General features: G+C 44.7%; 3 protein-coding genes across 3 annotated transcripts in view; all 3 read right to left on the reverse strand.

The window, feature by feature from the left end:
• ppp1r8a (protein phosphatase 1, regulatory subunit 8a) overlaps positions 1–556 on the reverse strand; it is a gene marked incomplete at both ends in the record, with an annotated part of 11,299 nt that extends 10,743 nt beyond the window's left edge. Inside the window, one exon of the mRNA XM_080858743.1 lies at positions 507–556. Coding sequence (XP_080714869.1) covers positions 507–556 — 50 coding nt within the window. The remainder of the gene's footprint in view (positions 1–506) is intronic.
• A 470-nt stretch (positions 557–1,026) lies between these two features.
• Positions 1,027–4,452, reverse strand: LOC308381223 (replication protein A 32 kDa subunit-like; the record flags this gene model as incomplete). Its single annotated transcript, XM_080858744.1, has 9 exons — positions 1,027–1,108; positions 1,209–1,303; positions 2,493–2,606; positions 2,796–2,915; positions 3,414–3,488; positions 3,754–3,867; positions 3,983–4,087; positions 4,169–4,242; positions 4,440–4,452. 9 exons carry the CDS (start codon positions 4,450–4,452, stop codon positions 1,027–1,029), a joined length of 792 nt encoding a protein of 263 aa, XP_080714870.1.
• Positions 4,453–10,226: 5,774 nt separating this feature from the next.
• pdik1l (PDLIM1 interacting kinase 1 like) lies at positions 10,227–17,534 on the reverse strand (the record flags this gene model as incomplete). Its single annotated transcript, XM_080859696.1, is given in 4 exon segments — positions 10,227–10,868; positions 10,870–10,977; positions 15,018–15,340; positions 17,352–17,534. Coding segments are annotated over 3 exon segments (1,038 nt in total). The 5' UTR covers positions 15,306–15,340; positions 17,352–17,534.
• Between the last annotated feature and the right edge of the window lie 962 nt (positions 17,535–18,496).

Consider the following 18,496-nt stretch of genomic DNA (forward strand, 5'->3'; position numbering starts at 1 on the left):
CCACTTAAAAGATTAGGGTAATATGATTTTGATTTGCAATCAAACCAGTTGTACGTAACGACGGTTGCAGCACCAACATTGATCAATCCAAGTACAAGACTGTGCATAAATCTGCAGACAATAACATACCGACAGATAACATGTTTCCACACGTACTATGAGATGATATTCCGTTTCAGCAACATCCTAAAAATACGAAGGTGTACATTCTTAGCGAACCAATTACATAGCGTGCCCGAAAGACATGGGTCATATGTGCAATATAACATTTAAAGTGGTATAAGTTAGCTATTAGCCTGATACACACTAACGTTAACTTGGTTCTTGGAGTTCTTAGCCGGCTAACGTAAGATAGCAAGTGCTATCCAAAAATTCACACGCACAATGGTCGAATAAGTGGTTACTGGAACATACGAGGACACTTTTGCAAAGTTGGTAGGACGATTCATAGATGCTGATTGCAGTATTTCAAATTTGGCTTGAACAGGCGTGCTGACTTACCTTACCATGACGGACAATCAAAAAGAGGTGTGTTAGCCCCTGGAGTCGCTGCCATCTTACAGCTTCCCACGGCATTGTGGGTATATGGCGGACTTTACAAATTTTTGTGATCCCTTAGGTGAGTAGTCCCAAATTAGATGTTAACTTAATTATCGATTTATAATAGAAAAGAACAATAGGCAGAACACTTCTGAAATTGAAATGTTATACAACGTATACCGATTGGATACACTCTTTTATTGCAGGGTCTATAAAGTTCCAAAAGTATCCAAAAACAAAATACCAACAAAAGACCTACTTTCCTTTTTTCAAAATGAATTCTACAGAATTCTGAACATGTTCAAAATATAAATTAAATCCTATTCCTCTAAGGAATATGTTGCACAAATCAAGCCCTTTACTTGATGAGCTTTTTCAAATCATGTAGGCTACATAACTTCTACCTGACCCAACTTTAATCACAACACTCTACTATACAATCTTTGGCTAAGCCATGGCAACTCCAATACGACTGGTGACAGCACATCAATTATAAGTTGTCTTGAAGTGATCATCATCAACGGTGGAATATATGTGGCCTTCATCTTTGAGAAATTGCAAACATTCCCTGCACAGACAAAATAGGAGAAAAAAAGTGAAGTTCCTCTCAAGTACACACTGTGTGATGTTAAATGATGGGACATCAACTTTGAGAGAAAACTTCATACTCGACACGGGACGCATACTGAGGCTTTACACAGTTTCTCACAGCCAAGAGGCTCAGTCCTTCGTGGTCTGAACAGCCCTTTACCAGGTTAAAGACCTAAAGAAGAAAAGAAAGGGTTAAATACAATAGCAGTGTATCCCAACCGTAATTCTTGAGCACGTCTGGGTCTGAAAGTTTCCCCAAGTCTCACTTCTCCATCATTAGTAATTGATATGTATTAATAGGCTGTTAGCACTGAATCTGGGGAAAACACTGCTACAATAATTCTTTTTTATTATTATTATTGTTGTACTCAGCTGTGCAGCTGTGGGGTAAAGGGAAATGGGAACCTGTTTTTTGTACTGCAGGCTAAACACAGTACCACCACAGGTCATTAGCAGGGAATGAAACATACTATGACTTCTGTTGACTGTTTGCACTACACAATATGTTTTAATTGCATGCAGGTGTTTACAGTTCAGCAAAACATGAATGTACTACCACACAACAAACAATATAGTAGCATATACAAGGCAGTAGGCTTACACTGAAGCAACAGTAGTCCTGCATTGCATGCATGGGCTCACTGCAATGTTAGTGTACTAGTAGTGGACCACTCTTGTCATATGAGCATTCGCCCATCGCCCAATCTCCAATCTAGGTGCAAGACACTGTGAGTTTCCCTTGTCAGTTTCCCTTGCCAGTTTTAGGTCTGGAATGGCAACACTCCAGCTATACCAACACTTCACCAATGAGAGTGCATTCTGTAAGTTTCATGATCAAGCAGCTGCTGTGACCACCAAAAGTTGGCCCGCATAATATCCAATATGGTAATCTGATCATGGTAACAAAGGAAAGGTCCCCACACTGGATTTGCACAGACACCTGGGGTCAGGGAGCCAACTGAGGTGTGAGTGACTGCAATTAATATGGGAATGGGAGAGGCCATTGAGAACCATCTCAGTCAGAGAAACCTGATTATCATACAGAACAGCAAAAAGTTGCCAGACCTATTTGCATTTGAAGCCTAGCTGATTTACATCAGAAAGCCTAGGAGGTGTCTTAAAACAGTATATATTGCTAAAGTTGGAGATGCTTGTGGTTCAGATCTGCACCGCTGAATCCGGAGCATGTTTCACGTGCTTCGTTACTGCACTTTACTGGAATAAAGACAGATTGCTGCACCAACCACAAAATAAACTTATTTTTCTTACAATTCCCAAGCCCTGGAGTTCCCATAAGAATGACAGAGTTCTATAAATCCCCCATAACACTATAGTTTATAATGGTACAATGGTCTGGTCACCTCAGTCTGAATGGGGTTGAAACCACCAGAGTCTGGATCCAAGGGAACACCTTCCACCTTCATAACACTTGGGTGCAGTTCACTCCTGTTAGAACTCGATGTTGTTTCAATCACCTGAGGGGAGTGATAACACAAACAAACAAACAAAAAAACAAACAGACAGAAACTCTGACAGCTTTATGAACTTATATGTATAATAATTTGTGTATATGAAAAAAGCAAGAGAAATTACTAGTCTGGAGAAAGCCAATTTTCATGTAATACATTCTGGGTCAAATATCACAATTGGCATGACAGACATGCCTTGTTCAGTGGAGCTCGTCTATTGCGCATATGGGCCTGGATCACCTCTAGGATATGGGAGGTGATCTCATTAAAGTCCTGCAGTCTGCGGAGTTTAAGGCCAACCACTGACCTATGGTTCTGATACAACACAGACCAAAACACCACAGAAGACATAGATCAACTGACTGACCAAATCCAGATAAGTCTATTGAATACTAAATAGACTTGTGCACAAATGTCTAAGCAGGTATTGAGAGAATGAAACAGGCTCGACAATAAAACACATTTATTTCTAATAAAATAAAATCACTATTTGAGAAATATGCCAATATTTGGTGATACTTGCCATTGCAATTGAAATCTTCCAGTAGATTAAAACAGAATATAGATATGCAAACATAGAATTACTCATTAAAGGGATGACCTCTCATTCTAGTGTGACAGACTTCCAAGATCTCTGTTGTTAATAGCTGTATTATCACTCATTTGTTGGGATTTTAAAGGCTATAAACCCGGGGACAAATGCTGCTAACTGTTTAACACGTATATTTATTGTGGACCACAAAAAAAAGTTATCAATATTCTGCACCTATTTTGGTAATTTTTAGTTCACTGAAGAAGGCCTCATCCACATACCTCAAAGGAACGGAGCCTGCCAATGACTTTGACATATGTGCCTGGGGGGATGACAGAATTCTTCACACCATCTTCCTATGTGAATATAATGTGTATACAGTCTTAGGGATAATAGTTCAATTGAGAACCCTAAAGGGCTGTTCTCAATCGCACAGCTTTATATCAATTTGCAGCCGTTACAAACGGATCACCCTACACAGTGATCCATCCATCTGGAACAATGCTCTGTGGAGCATTAAACAAGAATCGATGTAGAGCTTTTCAACCAGTGGAGCTGTTATTCTAAATCCCCTAATAGAAATATGCCACAGTAACCAACCTAATTTGGTGATGAACTTACCTCACAGTCATGCCAAAATCGTGCACCTATGGGCCGCCCAGTCATGTCATCCAATAAGAACAGCAGAGATGACATCGATGAGGTCACCCTCCTCACAATCCCCACTAGAGACACCTTGCAGACACGGGAGTTTTTATTTTTTTAACTGTATGTATTGACATATTTTCCACAGTGTGAACAAGCGGTATGATGGAACGTTTACTGCGCACAGCGAGCTCCTATGCCTCACCATGTTGAGCTCAGTCTCTCCCACTGTAAAACCATTTTGGGTTTCAGAGGCAGAGTGGAGGTGGGAGACTGTGCATGGCACCACACAGAGACCGTCTGGCCTGGACTGTGAAGAAGAGAGTTGCAAAAAGAACTTGAGAGCTATGGTGGTAGGCGTCGGTGAAGATTTAGCAACTAACAAACTCACCCTTCGTTTTAGAGGTGTGGTAAAGCCACCAGGGGACTGATTGCAACCAGACCCTGAAGATGAATACCTATAGCCTAGCGGTAAAAAAAAGATTAGCAGAAAGATCAGCTGCACAGCGATTTAAACTATATAAAAAAAAGACAGGACATTTGACCATAAGCTACTTCTGGACACCTGGGGTCGCCACGGGCACGCGTCAACAATAGTGAACTTACTACTTTTATCCGCAGCCTCGGACTGAATGAATGAATACCAAAATTGTATAACTTACCCTGACTCCCCATGTGGAATACGATGAAATTCTCTATTAGACTAACGTTGTAGGCTACATAAATATATTCCGTCAAACTTTAAACTCAGACCGGCATTTCTGCTCAGCAGTGGAACGGTTGCGATGCGCTCCTGCAGCAAATTACCAGGTGTAACTATTTCACCAATCATGCTTTACTTCGGACACCTGATCGAATCCATCGCTTACCGGGAGGTTAAATTATTAGCGTTTAGTTCAATTATTAGAGTTTTTTTTTTTTAGCGTTTCAAAGATAAGAATGAGAAGTGATACATATGTGAGCATACTAAGCCTATAATTATCTTATACAGTACGTTTGAAACAATACATTGTAAAGCGTTGTTTGCGTGTTTCAATGTAATACATAAAAACAATAAAACTGGACTGACTTCCGTCATTGCAACCAAATGTTCCCTAGTTTTGCAATGCACCGTAGAAATTCCGACGCTGACCTGCAATAGCATAACATTGCCAGATTATTAAAAAAAACTGCTCCTGCAGGTAATGAAGAACACCTGAACCACGTAGTATCTCATTATTGCCGCAAACTCTGATCAAGAACCTGTTTCGCGTTTTGTTCCCGCAAATAATAATGATGAATTACGCCACATGCTTTCCTTATTGTAAAAAAAAATCCCATGTTCAGCATTACCTCAGTCCAGTTTCAAGACATTACCTTATTAAGTCTGTCCCCTCTGTCCATTACCAAACCCATTAACGTCATGTCTATGAGAATATGGCACGCAGTGGTGAGTGACGTAAGGTCGTAAAGCAAGAAGAGCCTGGGTGTGTCAACATTCAGTACATCGCCATTCTCGTAAACCCGTAACATTGCTGACCAGCTGCAGTTCGCAGACTTTTATACTTTGCCATTTACCACAGTATTACCGGTGAAGTTACAACAGGAAAATTGTTTAAATATGACAAGTATCAAGCAGTTCAAGCAGTATGCTAATCACTGAATCATTACAAACAGAGTTCACGTTTTTTTTAATCATTTATTAAGCAAAAGCAACAATAAATTACACATTCATTTACAACATTGCTTTTGATAAATCTCAATTATTCTCAAAATATTTTACAATGACACCGAAAAGAAAATCCATTGTCTAAAAAAAACCTTTTTTGTCCATTGTATTTTTAGTTTTTTTCTTATCGGTTTTGATTTATTCCCCCTTCTTTTCAACCACATTATACCTTAATAATTACATTCCGATGACAGTGGCTGTTGCCACAACACATCAATTCAATGGATGTGTCAAGACCCCTTCTCTGCATTGGAATCTGAAACCAATGCAATCTTGTTGGACGATGACGCATTCAACAACAAAACACAGCCCTTCCTGGCACAGTGATGTTTTGGTCGTCCATGGCCTGCAGGCTTTTGCTATTGGACCCAAGGATCAAAAAATGATGAACCCAGTCAACTGCAATTTGCCAACCTCTATTAAAAAAGTTAATGGGATTATGCTGTTGAGCTGTGTTTATGCTACTGGGTCCAATTCTGTCCACAGTGATGAGTTCTACTGAGTGGTAGGGAGGTAGTGGAATAGTCAGTTGTGCCCAATCCAGCCCTTGGTGGAGAGGGGGGAAGCAAGTACAAACAAGCACCCAATGGACACAGACGATTACCAACAGCACCGGCACATCACATGGGATTCTGAATTGCAATTCATTGACTCTTTTATAGACAGAAACTCAAAACAAAACTGTAAAAATGTCTGTGCCAAAAAAGAAAAAAATCTGGAAAACCAAACCCATCACAGCAATATGACATGTCAGATTGAATCATGGCCCAACCATGAGGTCACCCCACAAAATAAAGAAGGAAAAAAAAAAACAGAAACCAAAAGAACAAAAGTTCTCATCTCTCACACTTTCATAACCCCTGTTCACAAAATGGGATCCAGAGAAAATCTATAAATACAGAAGACCAGGAATCTTCCAAATGAAGACTGTTAATTTGAAGACCATGTCTTGAAGTTTTGGTAAAAATTCTGATTGGTTTACAAAAAGGAACATCTTCAAAAGACTCTCTGTCTGGCTTGCTGATATGTGCAGGGAGTTTCTATGTGTCCTCACACAAACTTTCCCTGAAGCCTTGTCTTTCTCCCAGAAGCCTCCAGGGCACAGAGATTGATGACCTACTTTGGAGCCAGAGCGCTCCTACTAGTCTAGTGGCTGGCCTTGTCGCCATTTAGCTCCCCGTATTCAATCACAAGCGTGTAAAGGAAACAATGTTCTAGACAAGGGGAGAAAATGCAATTAGGGTATAAAGTCAACTTGTATGACAGGCAGACTTCAATACTGACAGCAATCAAGTCATTCAGTAGATCCACTGAAAGACGAGCCCCCTGTTAACATTTCAGGCTAAAGAAAGCATACATGTAGGCTAAGTGCACAGTCGCTTTTTTTGATATCAAGTGCTTACATGGGCAGGGAGATTCAGAAATAAGGCATAAATTCAGCTAGTCTCCAAAAGAGAGAGAGCAAGAAAGAGAGAAAAAGAAAGAACGACAGAGAGACAGAAAATGAAGCCAATAGGCAGATGCAGACAGTTTGGTTTTCCAAGCGTGGCGTTCGGCCACGAGGGCGCTTACACCCATCTCTCCAGTGGCCATATTGTGGATTGGAGGTTAATCCGATCAAAACTCCTGCAATGGCAAACTTCCATGCAAACATTCCAAGATACATGTAAGTGTGTCTGTGTGTGCGTGTGTGTGTGTGTGTCTGTCGCAGGTGCTGTGCTTTTGCTGGTGTTGACTGTTTATCGCAAGCACCACCGGGAAGTGTAAAGTGACCCTGAAATCTGCATCTACTGCATTAAATATTGAGCGCTTGGCATGTTTTCTTTTTTTAAACATGTCCTACCCCCCAAACCTCTTCCCCCTTCCGAAAGAACACCTCTCATTCCCACCAGCTTAGAACCAGTAGAAAAAGATGTTGCCCTGAAAGGTATTTTGGGTTCCCCCTCTCCCCCGAGCCTGTCTTTGCCAGGTGCTGTGACAACCTAACAGGCTTACTGCGAGGCTGTCAGAAGCGTGGCAAAGGGGATTACCGCTGAGATGGAGTGCCAGGCGGTGTGTGTGTATGCGGAAGGGGGTGGTTGACACAGTGAGAGGAGATCAAATTCACCTTGGCGGCGTCAAGTGTCAAAAACCGACGATCCCTCAGCACTCACAGGCTTGGTGTGAGTGGGTGTCAGTGTGAAAAGGCAGGCAGGTGTGTGTGTGTGTGCGCGTCTGTGTTTGTGTTTGTGTTTGTGTGTGTGTGTGTGTGTGTGTGTGTGTGTGCGTGCGTGCGTGCGTGCGTAAGAATGTGAGGGCACTGGTGCTTTGTCGCCATGTGTGGTCCTGCTTAAAAGGTGAAAAGCATGTGATGTCTATGTGTGTCACCTGTCTCAGTCAACCATCACTCTGTTGTGTGTACGCGACCCCTAAAAAGAGCTTTTCATTAAGGTGTAATAGGAAGCCATGGGTGCAGCCAGATAAAAAAAAAAAAGTGGGGGAAGAAAAACTAAATTAAGTTAAGCTGTGAAGTTCCTTAAGTGCAAGCCACTCTGCATTCAGAACACTCACACACACACACACACACACACACACACACACACACACACACATACACACACACAAGCACTCGCTCTTATTCACACGAGTTTTATTTGCAATTTATTTGCCGATTCAAGTTCAGAAATGTTGGGCTTCTGCAAGGCCAAAAATGAAGAAGTGGATGTTTGGGCAAACAATAAGGCCTTCAATGCTCCCGTGAGTAATCTGCCTGACGCCTGCTGACCCCCCTTTTTCCATCTTTCAGGGAATTTAATTACACTCAATTAGAGGCGGGAATGTCATTCTTCAAATTCTTCCTCATTAAGCGATTTGTTAGAACATTCACATCACTGCATCTGTGTTCTGTCCCAATCAGGAGACAAAAAACCCAAAACACCCCACCCCACCCAAAACACACCCCTCCCCCGCCCATGCTGTGTAAAGCCCAGATCACAGAATTGGCTCTGAGCCACAGGAAAAGCACAGGTCACAACGAAACACCTGCTCACCTCGACACACACATTAACCCTGCCCACACCTGCAGCAGCAGCCCCACACACACACACACACACACACACACACACACACACACACACACACACTCTCTCTTCAGCTTGCAAAAATGCGGGGCAGTCATCTGTTCGTGCTGGTTAGTTGCTCCGAGCTCAGCGTGTGTTCAGACGAGGTCAACTCCAAAGGCTGCCTGTAGAGCCCTGGCCTCTCGCACGCCTTCCCACGGCACTTTCAAAACGCTTTCTGTTATTCCATGGCCCTGTGAAATCCTCCCACTGTCTGAAGTGATAACATGCCCCCCTTAAACTACCCTAAGAATGAGAGCTGTTTGAGAATAAAAAACGAAACAAAATGAAATTAAATGAAATAAAATCAGCAGCATATTTTTCAGCCGGCACAGATTCTAACCAGTGCTTCTTTAGTGAAGAGGGGCTGCAGACAAGTGTTAAGTGCTATTTGTACCATTACCAGTTCAATGCATCTACTTCACTAAATGCCGGTTTAGAGTCAGGGAACTGCTACAGTCCATCTAGAACAGAACATACAGTTTTAGATCCACTGACAGAATGACTACAGAAACAGATGTTTCAAGAGAGTATTGAAAACAGCACTTAAAAAAAAAAAGATGAAAAAATAAAAGAAAAACTGCGTCATGACAACCCATCCAGTAAAACTAACTGCCGGTCAGAAGTCACTGTCCAAAAGGATCATGGAAGATTCGGATAGGCAAACCGCTTGGATGTCATTGGCCTGTGGTAGTGGTGACGGTGGACGTTGTGGTTGGGAACGCCAAGAGAAAGACAATTTTTCCTGTTTCTGTTTTGCATTAGAAGTGAAGTTAGCACCGAACGAGACAGCAAGCCAGAGACTGAGAGAAGGAGGAACCTCAAGGCTGTGAGATTGGAAAGGGGGATGGGGCGGGGGACGTTCCCACCAGAGCGGAGAGGAGAGGAGGAACATGAGGTGCCAGGGAAGACCGTTAGAAGATTGCCTTTGTCAGAGAGCGCTTACTCTCCTAAATAAATCCATATGCTGTGAGCAGGCAGAGGAGATCAAACAGATTTTCCAGGTAAAAGTGGAAGGGTGCTGGTGCAATCCTCCTCCAACAATAGCGAGGTGGAATATGTAATGGCAACAATTCCTGAAGAGAGAGAGTGAAGGCTTCAGCCACTAATCAGCCAAAACACCTCCGAAAACACTGTGCTTTATGGGGTAACCTCAGGTGGTAAACGCCACTCGTCTCTGGCTATTCTTCTCACAAAACTACAAAGAAATGTCAAGGACCAAATATTTATCATTTCCCTGGATATACAAAAAGAAAAATATCTCAAAACCAGCCAATAAAAGGATGCATAGATCCCCGCACCCAGTGACCAGTGGGTGAGTGTGTTTGAGACTAGATTTTATTGTCGTTTTCAAAACAAACAAAAAAAAGAAACCACCCCCAAAAAGAAAAAGACTTTTGCACTCTTCAAGTCAAACTCATCGTTTTAGTTTAACGGCAACAGTCCCCGGTCCTGATCTTGACACGAGTCGGGCGCCATGTTTGTTTGGCGATGCTTTGCATTGCTGTCACTTCTTTACAGTAAAATAAAAGAGACAAAAAAACAAAACGAACCGAAAGCCTCGTGAGGGGGGGGGGGGGGTGGGGGAGGAGCTGCGCTGTACACTCGGCAGACCTCTGCCTTCCCATCATGCCCCTCTGCCATCACGTGTCCCAGTCGAGCTCGCGGCAGGCGATGCGCACCAGCCGCAGCTCCAGCTCGAAGGCGTCGGGCCGCTCCTGCGGGTTGGCGGAGAGCATCTCGCGGATCAGCTGCTTCATGTGGGCGTTCATGCTCTTCTTGCGTGCCGGGATGAGCAGCTCCATCTTGGGGTTCTCCAGCAGCGCCTCCCCGAGCGGCACGATCTCGCCGCCCTGCTGGACGTAGCTGCCCAGCAGCTCCTTCTGCGTCTCCACGTCCACGAAGGTGATGCGCTCCACCATGGCCCAGATGATGACGCCCAGCGCGAAGATGTCCGCCTTGGCCGTGTAGTGGCCCTCCCACACCTCGGGCGCCATGTAGAAGTCGGTGCCGCACGCCGTGGACAGGAAGCACTTGTTGACGCTGGCCGGCTCCTCCGAGTTGAGGCCCGAGGTGGAGCAGACCTTGCTGAGGCCGAAGTCGGCCACCTTGAGCGTGGGCTCGGGGGTGCCGGTGGGCGTGCGGCCCTGCGAGATGAGGATGTTGTCGGGCTTGAGGTCGCGGTGGATGATCTGGTTGCGGTGCAGGAAGGCCAGCGCGCTGCCCAGCTGCAGCATGAAGCTGGTGTTGGTGCGGCGGCTGGGCTTGCGCGACAGCAGGTAGGCGCAGGTAGGCGTTCATGTCGCCGCCGTCGCAGAAGTCCATGACGAACCACAGGTAGTAGGCGCACTGGGGGTCGAAGGCAATCTCACCCTTCAGGGAGGTCTCCACCAGCTAGAGGGGGGGGGGGGGGGGGGGGGGTAGTGGAGAGACAGACAGACAGACAGACAGACAGAGAGAAAGAAAGACAAAGAGAAAACATCATAAAGCCCTATTATCGGTTTGGTGAAATTGAAAAAGATGAAGATAAAAAGAGAAATAGACAAAGAAACTGAAGAGGGAGGAAGAGAGAGAGAGACAGAAGACAGGAGATAAACACGAGTCCAAAGCAGTCATCATGTTTTACGAGTGTTACTGTGAGGTCCTAAGCATGCATCAAACAGATGTCAACACTGATGCATACCTGTGAAACACTTTTGCACAACACGTCAAAACACCGTTATTCAGCAGGGTAGTTTAAGCTCTAAAGCTGGTCTGTGCAGACAAGTTTCTATGTCAGCATAACAGCTAATGTGGGGAGTGAAGACAAATCCCATTTTTTTTTTTTTAAATGCTTTTAGGAAAGCGCATCTGATAACCCGACTCAACAGTCAGCTAATCACTTCATTTAGCTGCTAACTCACAGCGCCACCCAAAATAAGCCACATCAAAGGAGCCCTTATACAGCAACGGGGGATGAGCGGTCACAAACAGCCAGATCTGAGCATAACACTCTTCTGAATCCTTCAGCTTGACAGTCATCCTTTTGTGCTCATAGCACCAGCCTGAGATTTTATTTCTTTTTCTATTTCATTTTATTTTCCCCCATCTTTCTTTCAATAAAATTTCAATTTTCACTCAAATGGAGGCCCAAGGTAAAGCTTTGTTTTGCTGAAGAGAGCCTCGGACTGCAGGAAGTGCTCCCTTTTAACCTTGACGAGCCATGTGACAGATCACATGTGTTTATCTCCACACCATCATTAACTGCATCTGCCTTATAAAGAGTCTACCTGAAGTTTTAATAGGACTCTGCTCTAGAGAGTGAGGTGTACCTGTTTTGGTAAATTTACCAAAAAGCTGGGGAAGGGGGGGGGAATAAGAGAGAAAGGAAAGAGAGTGAGGGGGGGGATATAGAGAAGAGAAGGTGCGAATGAAAACAAAGAAAGTCTACACTCAATTAGTTCCCCAAAGCATGTGTGCATAGGTTACGTAAAAAGCCACTCGGACTGCCTCTGACTGCTGGAACTTGAAAACAGAAGGTGGCTCTACGCAACAGCAGGGCAGACAGGATGTTGTGGTCGTTCTGTGAGGTGACGAGTACAAAGCGGCTCACTGCCACATCCGCTTCAGAGCCTGGGGGTTGAATCTCAGCCAAGCTTTAAACGTTCTGGATGCCCCCCCCACAAACACACACACATGTAGACAGACTTCAAAGGATGCAATTCTATATATTTAGGTAACATAGTGTGCACACACACACACACACACACACACACACACAGACACACAGACAATGACAGGCATCACAATGCTTAAGAGGCAGCCTGCTTTACAAATTGCCCACAGATTGTTGAACACAGCACTAATAAAGGAGCCCCCTCCCGAGGCAAAATTAATGTGCGGATTCCACAGGCGACACCACTGGTTTTCAGTCCCCTCCATTATCATTTGTTATTTTGCAGTGTTCTCTATAGGACCAAAGCAGAAAGAGGAAGGGTGGACTGGTGGAAGAGAGGGAGGGGGGGGGGGGGAGAAAGAAACATAGAGAGAAAAAAACGAGTGTAAATAAAGGGTTCTGGGAGAGCAGCCAAGCGGTGCGCGGCGGAGAGCTTAACGAGCTGATGGACAAAGGCCCACGTGCCGCTGCACTGAGGGGAGACAAGCGCACACACACGCACACACACACACACACACACACACACACAATCACAGTCAGGGCTTCCACTGGCCTTCTCACACAGGCCTGTCTGTCAGAGGAGGGCAGACGCACTTATGAAAGAGAGAGAGCGAGAGAGAAGGATAGGGGGATGAGAAGAGGAAGATGTCAAGAGTGGGAGAGAGAGAGAAGAAATGCAGAGACCCAAAGAGAGAGAGAGAAAGAAGAAAGAGTCAGATACATGGAGAAAGAGGAGAGAAAGACACAGCGGGACACAGGGAATGGAGAGAGCAAAAGAGAGTGAAAGAGAAAAAAAGAAAGAGCGATAGATACACTGAGGGAAGGAGGTGGTGAGAGAGATACTACTGCATTCAAACAGGATGTCAGTGTGGTACAGGCCGATACATGCATAATGACTGACACACACACACACACACACACACACACACACACACACACTCCAATAAACCCATGCACACATTACATAATACCTAAAACAGCCATGCAAATGTAGCCACAGCAAAACAGACAGAAACAGGCACACACAAACAAACGTGTGTATAGCTGGTGACATAGCAAGAGGAACTGAAAGCTAAACTGACTTGCAAGTCTGCAAGGACACACACACACACACACACACACACACACACACACACACACACACACACACACACACACACACACACACACACACACACACACACACACACACACACACACACACACACACACACACACACTTTCCTGACAGCCTATTGAGTTCATAGGTTAATCGGGTTATCAGCACATTCAAACTCCACCCCAACCCAACCCAACCCAACCCAACCTAAACACAGTTGGTAATCGAGCGTCACAACTCTTGACTGTCTGGATCTGGGATGACACAACCTCTGCCAAACCGGAGTGTGTTTACCACCATGCTGGCTGGCACGCTTACAACACATGCAGGAAACACTGAGCTACACACACACACACACACACACCACATCCTGGGCCATGAAAGACACATGAGGGAGAAAGTGTGTGTGTTTGTGTGTGTTTGTGTGTGTGTGTGTGTGTTGCAATATGCTCAATCATCAGCCATTGTACATATGACATGACTTGCTGTGAAACAGCACTAGGGATGAGACACCAGAGAGACTGCAGTGTGAAGATAACAACATCTAAAACACGTCTAAACCACACCTAGGGGGTATTTCAAGTATGTGGTTTGGCGACAAACCTAGGTAAGTTAACTCAGAGTAAGTGGTAAACCTCCTAAAAGAAGAGCTCTATGGCTTTGTTGCGCTATGAGATTGAAGCCATAGCTCTTCTTTTAGGAGGTTTACCACTTACTCCACACCCACACACTCACAAACACACAAACACCCCCGCCTCCGGTCTGAATTGCAGCCTCGATGGCTCATCAGGTAGAGAATCAGGTTAAAGAAAAGAAAGCAGTGGCCCTTCTGCTTCTTCAAGCCTCTTCCTGTTTCCTGCCGATGTTGACTGCCAGATTGGGCAGCTGTGCGGCAGAAATGTTCCTTCAGGCACACGGGCCGCATTCCACCCTCACCATCCACTCACAACACCATTCACGCTTGCAAATAAACGGCTGACTGCAAGATGGCACAGCTGCCCTGCCTGTCTGTCTGTCTGACTGTCTGCCTGTCTGCCTGTCTGTCAGATCCCAACAGATATTAAGTTTTAGAGACGTTTGTTGTTGAGGCCAACTCTCAGAGAGCAGACTTAAATGTGGGTCCAAAAAGAAAATAATAGATCAATAAATAAAAATAATAACTTCATGCGTACAGTTCTGCAACCCTGGCAAGTTACACCCAAGTTACAATAAAGTCCATGTGTTGATGTAGTCCTTCATGTTTAAGGCATGATTGGCTCTTGACTGAAATACATGCTTCAACATACTTTTCATCTATCCTGTACTGCAATAGAACTCTGGAATAGTAGATTTATGGAATGTTTACGCTGATTCTAGTCTGATAACAAAACAGTGAGACTCAAATCACCCTATGGGAACATAAAGGAACAGAAAATAGGGTACCAATCCATCTACATCTGACCCTACCACAACCACTGAGTTTTCACTGAGTACATACACACACTGCTTCAATCATACAAAGCAACCTGCAGCTTCTCCAGACAGACAGACAGACAGACAGACAGACAGACAGACACACACACACACACACAGGTATAGCGAGGAGCTTGAGTTGTTGCTCATGTGCTGGGTGAGACCATCCCTCTGCAACACACACTCCTCCTGTTAAATGTCACACAGACACAAATTCATCTCACCCACCTCTAGGTATAGTGAGGAGCTGGAGCCGTGGCTCATGCGCTGGGCGAGGCCGTCCCTCTGCAACACGCACTCCTCCAGGTGGATGACATTGGGGTGCTGGCTCTGGATGCTGCTTAGCGCCCAGAACTCGCGCAGCGCCAGCTCCACATTCTCCGGCGAGTGGCAGCGGATCTTCTTGACGGCCACGCGTGCGCCCGTGCTCCGCGTCACCCCCTCGTACACCACGCCATAGCTGCCTCGACCCACCTCCTGGATCAACTCGTACTTGGCTTGGCTTCGGCTCACCATCCTCTCCTTCCTCCTCTCTCCCGCTTCTGCTGCTGCTACTGGGACGAGGGGGGGAATTGGGGGGGGTGGGGGTAAATAAGTCAAACCAATAAAGGGGGGTAAATGTGTTACTGTTTCTCAACTGGAAGATTAAGGTGCTAACAACACAAAGGTCAAAGCGTAGATACCCAGAGCGCATGCAACTTGATGGCAATGTATCTGTCCTGTAGGTCGCCTTGGAACAAAGCTTCTACTAAATAGAATAAATGTCTAAATGAAGGGTGTATAAAGGTGTAATGAAGCTCAATATTAAGTGGTCTAGGTCTGCATTCCAATAAAAGCTTCTCGTTTTCCTTCCCCTTCCCCTCCCTCCACCTCACTGTGTGCATACATCACTAATTCATTACACCTGTGCTTACTTACAGTCTGCAGGGCTGAATTCAAGACCTAAGATTGACACACAGACTTAACAATGAGCACAAAAGGGGCAGTTCTCTGCCAGCAGAAACTGCTGCAATTATACATGCATGCATTATCTATACTTCCTGGATAGAAATACACTGGCAGTGTGACCATAGTGTAAATACGTTATGTTGTCCAATTAGTCGTCAACACTAAAATTAATACGAATAATTTGAAAACTCATTGCACTTCTCACACCTCGGCCAATAACGCAAGTCATCAGTTGCCATCCATTTATAGAAGATTTGACATAAATATGTGACACTTAAATCATATTCTTAAGATGGACAAACGATTCCTGAACAGTTCTGCTGCAGGCATATGATCAAAGCCCAACGTATGCAGGTCTCGTTGTCACTGGCAGTTCAAGACAGCTCAGCAAGGGATACGATCCTTCTCCAACATATGTTCTCAATCATATAATCCCTCTTGTTTTCCACTGGGATGGAGGGAGCCGCCACATGGCAAAGCCGTCAATAAAGATACTGCTTAGCGGCAGGTCCAGGCCAGCTAAGGTGAGCAAGGCGGAGATGTCTATCATACCTCAAGTATTTCTAAACAGCCATTAATCCTGCCTGGTATTTTCCTTTAAGGGTACAGTATAGCCATCTTGACTCAACGCCAGCAGCTAAATCAACAACCCAGATCTTGTCGGACTTGTATGACAGCATGTGGTGTGACAGTAAGTCAATTTACGGGAAATGGCTTCGCTATTCATCATTGTCAGTAAGTAGGTATTGACACATCAATATCACGGTAAGTTTCTTGGAAGCAACAGGAACACCTCAACCGAGGAGTCGGCTGCTCAGTCAAATATGACAACTTCAAAAACGGACATAGACCAGACCAACCTGATATCTCATAACCAAAGCTTACCAACCTGTCTTTCTTGCGCATGTGTTGTTGTTATGTAAACAAAAATATAGGGGCTATGTATCTTTTCGCCTCGCAACAAAGAGGTCGATTATGAAGTGATATAAACAAACATCTCGCTTCCCTTGACCATCTTTGAAATGAAGGGTTACGGAAAGCAAGACGTGTAAATGTTACTTGGATAAACACGGCTGTATCCAATCCACGCTGACAAGACGACAAGTTACAGTTGTGCAACATCATATCAATCTGCAACATCTTCCACATGTTCTTCGAGTTCCAAACACAAAACACATGTAACTGTCACCAGAACGTTCTTCTTGATTTAGAACGTTGCGCAGACATTGTTGTTGTATAACTTGCTAGCTATATCTGGCTAACACTACCTTAGCTTGACTCTGTGGGAGCTACGTCTAGCTAATAGGCTAATCGACAGACCCAGGACTGCCGGGACGAATCCGCTTAAATGAAAATGTCACTACCAACTATAACACCTAACGGGCAAAATACATATTGATATTTATTAGGCTGAGCCAAAGACAGACTACAATGGATATCGAAGTTCGCTATTCTTTCTTCTAATAAGCTTGTCGGAGCTAATGTTAGCTGGCTCCCCAAACCTACAACATCCTCCTGGTCAGCTTCCACCTGCACAGCACGTCGCACGGAGACACAAAGAGACCAACACATTTTAGAAGTAATCGAACAAAGAGAGACAAGATATGTACCTACCTGTCGTTGCCGTTGTCTCTTCTTCTCGGTCTTCTTCATTTAGTGCATGTCTCGTTGAGTCTGGCAGCCATTATCCACACTACCGTTCCTCACGCTCTCGCGCTGCGACGGCCCGTCAATGTGTGCGCTTGGTGACCTCGTCCCGCGGACCCGATCCGATCGGAGATTTCCCTTTCACCCCGGCGTGCGCACGCTTCTAGCTTCAACGGGTAACAACACAGATGTGAGGCGAGCACACCGTTGTCTCAAAAGTGGGAAACACTGCCCCCTCCCTTCGGTCTTTTGGGGTGTCTTCAAAACAGCGTTTCGGTTTTGAGAAACGAAAATGGTGTCGCCAAACTCGCCGCAGCATGCCACAGCAGTAGCGAATATTTCCCCGTGAGCTCCCACCCACTCTGCCGTCATTACTGTGTGTGTCACTTCAAGCCTCTCCCATCGAAGGCGAGCGCTCTGCCTGGTTGGAGAGATGACTCGCGCATTCACTTTCAAATTCGGTGCACGAGCTGGGTTGCCTTCATTTCAGACAATTACGCAGGGGGGAGTTTGACAACGATTGTCTGACTTTGATTTTTTTTTTTTAAATAATGCCGTTGGTATTCGATTAAGTAATGACACATTTTTTTAAAAAATATTAAAAACTTTTTACCAATGTATTTGATAGAATGAAAGGTAGCCTATTATCTCCAGCTGCTTCACAAAGTGATAGACAGCCACGCCTAGGCTACATGAAATAAGCTACAAATGTTTTCAACAAAATTAAATATACTACGGAATATACCGTCTAACATCAAAGATATACCTATTTGTATTATTCCGTAAATAAATGTAATTCAAATGGCCAAAAAATGCAAGCACACTGGTAGTGAAAAGGCACACCCCTGTGGTTTACATTGGTACGTTCCCTTAAAGAGCCATTCATGGATTCGGTTAAAGGCCAATGACTCCGCGCGGCTCTAAGCTGTCCATTTCAGTACAGTGGTAGGCTACATTTTTAAGCAGGGAAAATCATTGAATTTTACAGCAGTATACGCTATTGCCATGCGCTATTGCTATTTTTTGCTAGAATTTGCAACAACCCAATTATACAGACTTACCAAAGGTGAAAGAAAAATCAACCTGCTGCAGTTCATGCTCAGGTGTGTAAG

This window comes from Sprattus sprattus (genome assembly GCF_963457725.1).
Source record: "Sprattus sprattus genome assembly, chromosome: 20".
NCBI lineage: Eukaryota > Metazoa > Chordata > Actinopteri > Clupeiformes > Clupeidae > Sprattus > Sprattus sprattus.